This window comes from Emys orbicularis, chromosome 8 (genome assembly GCF_028017835.1).
Source record: "Emys orbicularis isolate rEmyOrb1 chromosome 8, rEmyOrb1.hap1, whole genome shotgun sequence".
Lineage (NCBI taxonomy): Eukaryota > Metazoa > Chordata > Testudines > Emydidae > Emys > Emys orbicularis.
The window spans coordinates 114,091,447-114,096,585 of NC_088690.1; the positions used below are offsets into that span (position 1 = coordinate 114,091,447).

The window sequence follows — 5,139 nt, forward strand, 5'->3', positions numbered from 1 at the left end:
AACCTCCTGAAATGGTATTAGGAAACCTAGATCTTCTGAGCCGGGGTGGTGGGAGAGTGCTCAGACCTGCCGCCGAACATCTCATTCAGGTGGCCGTATTAACAGAAGCTTCATATTTCTGCACAGTTGGCAACTGCTTGGAAATGTATTGAGATCCGAAAAACCCCGGGGAGAAAGATTGCCCCCCCTTGGGGAACTGGTGAACCTGGTGGTTGTCAGTTTAAATATTGAAGATGTTTATGACTCTTTGCCTTTACTGTACAGTAATTCTGGGCTCCCTGTCTCAGGGCCCATAAGCAATGGAACTGCCGGGGGCATACACGCGCGCCGAGTCCTGCTGTGAGGCAGTGTCTGGCGGGTTCTGCGGAGGTTCCCCTGCTCCACCCGCAGGGCAGAGCCCCCGGAGGGTTGCTCCCTGTCAGGCTGGCATTCTGCAGTATTCGCACAGCTCCAGCCGCGGAGCTCTCTGCTCACGGGGCTATCTATCCTGCTCAGAGGACTGCGGGGGAAGCAATTGCAGAGGCGGCTGCGCAAGCTCAGTGCAATCTCACTGCGTCTCAGGCTCCCACTTGGCAAGAAGCCCAGAAACCCCCTAGAAGCGAACCTCGGGGTAAATGGGGTTTCTACCTGGAGTCTCGGGGGTGATGTGCACCGAATCCCAGGGCTGAAGGGCGCGAACCCTTCCCCCACCCCCCGCGCGGTACCTGGCGCGAGATCCAGATGCGGCGCTTAGTCACAGCTGGCCCGGCCCTAGGCACCAGGAGGCAGCACTGAGCCACTTATTTATAATTCCCCGAGATTCCCGATATTTTGCATCATCAGGAAATTCCCTTTCACTAGACGCTGCAGCCTCTGCAGTGTGTGCACTGAGGGCGCCGTGCAGCCCTGAGCCCAGCAACATTTCTCCTGGCAACGCACGGGTCACTCGGGCGCTCTACAGCAGAGTTGGGACCGGCATACTGAGGCACTGGTCAATGCTTTCAGCCTCAATCGACTGGATAAAGTGCAGCCGAGAGCTCTGGAGACGGGAAGGACAGGAAATCCCCCTTGTACACTAGGGCATCCCCCATGACGTGCAATCAGAGCCCTACAAGAATGCTCAGAGGAGAGAGAGGGGTGTTTGGTGTCCTACTCGCGCAAGATATAGGGGGTTTATGGGACAGGGCTCGGGCTCCATTGGTCTAACAGGGTAGAGTGCCCCCCGCTCTTCCTTGTGTAGGGGACACGCACCTCCAAGCCCTGCCCTCTTCTCCGGGCGCAGCCAGGTGGAGTAGGATGCTCGTTGCAAAGCCCGGGAATCCCAGAGATTCCCCTTTCCTGGGCCAAGCTGCTCCCACTCGGGGCAGACTGCCAGCGCCAGGGAAACCTCCTTTGCTCTGGGGTTGTTAAATACGCAGCGCAGACTGATCAGTCAGACCCCCGCCGCACCTATCATGTGAATGCGAGACGCAGAAGGGCAGCAAAGGGCGCGATTCGGAGCGAAAGGAGCGGGGAAACAGACAGAAAATGTGCTAAACACAAACTGAAATGGGGGGTCGTTGCCTATCTAGGGGGGTAGGGAGCTCTGGTCTGTGCAGTCTGCCGGGTAACACAGCAGGCCCCGTCCCGAACTTCCCGCTTTGAAGGGTGGGATGCACTAACGGTTAATACTGGGGTTATCCCCCAGCATAGGTGCTGAAACTAGGGGGGCTGCTGCACCCTCTGGCTTGAAGTGGTTTCCATTATATGCAAGGTTCACAGTTTGGTTCAATGGCTCTCAGTACCCCCACTAGACAAATTGTTCCAATTCCTCTGTGTTCCAGTCCCCCAGTTTCAGGGCATCCTCTTCCCAGAGCACTCTACAGCCATTCCTGGAGCAGACTGAGTGCCCAAGCAAGGTCTGCTCTTCCCCTTCCTAAGCCTTCCACGCCCAGCCCGAGAACAGGCGGCTCTGCAGGGCTGAAAGAAACGCTGGAGCTTCTCTTCCTTTCTCTCCTTTGCCTCGCTCCCCCGCCCGCCGGGTTCACCTCTCTCCACCCCCTCCCGGAGCCGGAATCGCCATATAAGGAGCAGGAAGGCTCCCGCCGGAACCGGGACTTATAAGGCTGTTTCCTTATATGGACTCTGCGGCCGGGGGCTTCCGGCGGCCTGGGCTGAGGCGGCGACGGGGACCCGAGGAAGACAGCGGCGGGGGGGCTCGTGCGCTGCCCCCCAGAGAAACCCAGCGATAGGGTGAGGGGGTGGGAGTAGGGACCCTAGGGCGGGCGCGGGGCTCTTGTTCCTATCTGGGCTGGGCCCCCTCCACCCGGCTTCCCCCAGTGCCAGCTACTGACGCCAGGCTGGGTCTTCCAGCCTGACGCCATATAAGGGTTTCCTGTCCGCCATATATGGCCATGTACGTCATGGCCGGGGCGGCCCGCAGCTGGTGGGGACTCGATATATAGGGGCGGCTCTAGGGCGGGCGAAGAGCTGATTGCTTCCAGCGGGCAGAGCCAGGGGGAGCCCCAGGCCGAGCGCTTATAGCGGGCAGAACCAGGGGGAACCCCGGGCCGCTGGGAAGGGGAGCCGGCACATATCGAGCCCAGCAGCGTCACTCGACTGGCGCTTCTGGCCGGCCGCCTGGCCCCTGCTGCGCAGCATCCCTGTGTCCCCAGGCAAAGCCCACCCCCCCCATGGCCGCGGCCAAGGCGGAGATGCAGCTCCTACCACAGCTGCAGATCTCTGACCCCTTCGGCTCCTTTCCACACTCGCCCCCCACCATGGACAGTAACTACCCCAAGCTGGAAGAGATGATGCTGCTCAGCGGCGGGGGTCCCCAGTTCCTCACCTCCAGCGGGGCCCCTGAAAGCAGCGGTTTCAACCCCCCCGGAGAACAGCACTTCGAGCACCTTGCTGCAGGTAAGCAACAGTCTCTGTCCACAGGGGGTTGTGAGTGGGAGCCTGGTGGGGACACTCGGTGGGAAATGCCCCCTTCCCCGCCCGAGTCCTTGCTTCTCAGGAGCTGTAGGGGAGCTCTAGTAGGGCAGGTGCAGTTTGCTCGGGATTCCGCCGGTAATGATGCATCAGCCTCGCTGGCTGTGCTGCGCTAGGGGGATTCTCTCTACATGCGTCAGCTGCTCTTAGCGATGGGCTTTCTGCTGTTGGAGCGCTGCCAGGAGCGCGCTGCAATATGTAACGCTCAATTTTTAATTAGCCCCGTTGGGGCCGGGCCGGGCAGGTCTAGCCCGGGGGTAGCCCTGTTGGGGCCGGGCAGGGTGGGGTGGGGTGGAGGGTACCAGCGCTGGGGTTGCAGCATCTCTTGGAAGTAACGGCTACTCTTCTCTTTTCAGACACGTTTCCCGAGATCTCTTTAAATAATGAGAAATCCTTGGCAGAAACCAGCTACCCCAATCAGACAAGCCGGCTGCCGCCTATAACCTACACGGGCCGCTTCTCTCTGGAACCAGCCCCCAACAGCAGCAACACTCTCTGGCCAGAGCCTCTGTTCAGCCTTGTTAGTGGGCTGGTGGGCATGGCTAACCTACCCACCACTTCTACACCTTCTTCATCACCAACCTCCTCATCCTCACAGACCCCGCCCCTGAGCTGCTCTGTCCAGGCCAGCGACAACAGCCCGATCTATTCAGCGGCACCAACATTTCCCAATTCTAGCTCTGAGATTTTCCCTGAGCAGCAAACTCAGTCCTTCCCAAACGCTCCCAGTACCTCTCTCCAGTACCCTCCCCCGGCTTATCCGGCTGCTAAAACCAACTTCCAGGTGCCAATGATCCCGGACTACTTATTTCCCCAGCAACAGGGGGAATCTCTCAGCCTGGTCCCAGCTGATCAGAAACCATTTCCAACGCTAGAATCCAGACCCCAGCAGCCCTCTCTCACACCTCTCTCCACTATCAAAGCTTTTGCTACCCAGACTGGGTCCCAAGATCCGAAGACGCTAAACACTACGTATCAGTCGCAGCTAATCAAGCCAAGCAGGATAAGAAAATACCCTAACCGACCTAGCAAGACCCCTCCTCACGAGAGACCCTACGCATGCCCAGTGGAGTCCTGTGACAGGAGGTTTTCCAGATCTGATGAGCTGACCCGGCACATTCGGATTCACACAGGACAAAAACCTTTTCAGTGCCGTATTTGTATGAGGAATTTCAGCAGAAGCGATCACTTGACCACTCATATCCGAACCCACACCGGGGAGAAGCCATTTGCCTGTGATATTTGTGGTAGAAAGTTTGCCAGAAGTGATGAGAGGAAGAGACACACTAAAATTCACCTGAGACAGAAGGACAAGAAAGCAGAAAAGGCAACTCCAGCCTCTGCTGCTTCTCAGATTTCCACCTACTCCTCTCCAATGACAACTTCCTACCCATCTCCAGCCGCCACCACTTACCCATCTCCAGTGCCTACATCATATTCCTCCCCAGTGTCTTCTTCCTATCCATCTCCAGCACACACCACTTTCCCTTCCCCCTCAGTAGCAACTACATACCCTTTGGTTACTGCCACCTTTCAGGCCCAAGTATCTACCACTTTCCCCTCTCCAGGGATTACCAATTCTTTCAGTTCACAAGGGACTTCAGCACTTTCAGAAATGTCATCAACTTTTTCTCCAAGGACAATTGAAATTTGTTGAGACTGTAAAGACAGAAATATTAAAATAGTTGATTGGTACTATCAGACTGAACGGAGTCTGTCAGTTACTAAAGAATATCATACGTAGCAAGGCCATCCTAAGTTTTCTTTAAACTTCAACTGCCTGAAACAACTGCCATTTAAGTTCTCCACTTCTGTCAACAGACTTAATTTGCATGGACAATGGATATAATTTCAATATAATTTCCCCCCATAAACATTTTACCAAGAAAGGAACTTTTATTAAATACATAGACAATGTAAAATGTACATGTGCCATGATATGGTTTTGCTTTCCTTTGGGTACTATTGATGATGTGAAAATTCTTCTCGTATTCATATTGTATTATTTGGAGTTAGCAGGCCCATATTTTGTAAATGGTAATTCTATTTTAGTGACTATGCTGTAATGAGTTTTAAACTTATTTGAGAACAGCACTTACTATGTATTCAAGCATGTAAGAGTGATGTTATGTAAATATCACCTGATGAGACACTCATATGGCAAAAGTTTGTTTTTAAAGTTACATG

General features: G+C 55.1%; 1 protein-coding gene across 1 annotated transcript; it reads left to right on the forward strand.

Annotated features, from left to right (window-relative positions):
* The first annotated feature begins 2,651 nt into the window (after nt 1-2,651).
* On the forward strand, nt 2,652-4,609 carry EGR1 (early growth response 1). Its single transcript, XM_065409853.1, has 2 exons — nt 2,652-2,877; nt 3,309-4,609. Exons 1-2 carry the CDS (start codon nt 2,652-2,654, stop codon nt 4,607-4,609), a joined length of 1,527 nt encoding a protein of 508 aa, XP_065265925.1.
* Nucleotides 4,610-5,139: the final 530 nt, after the last annotated feature.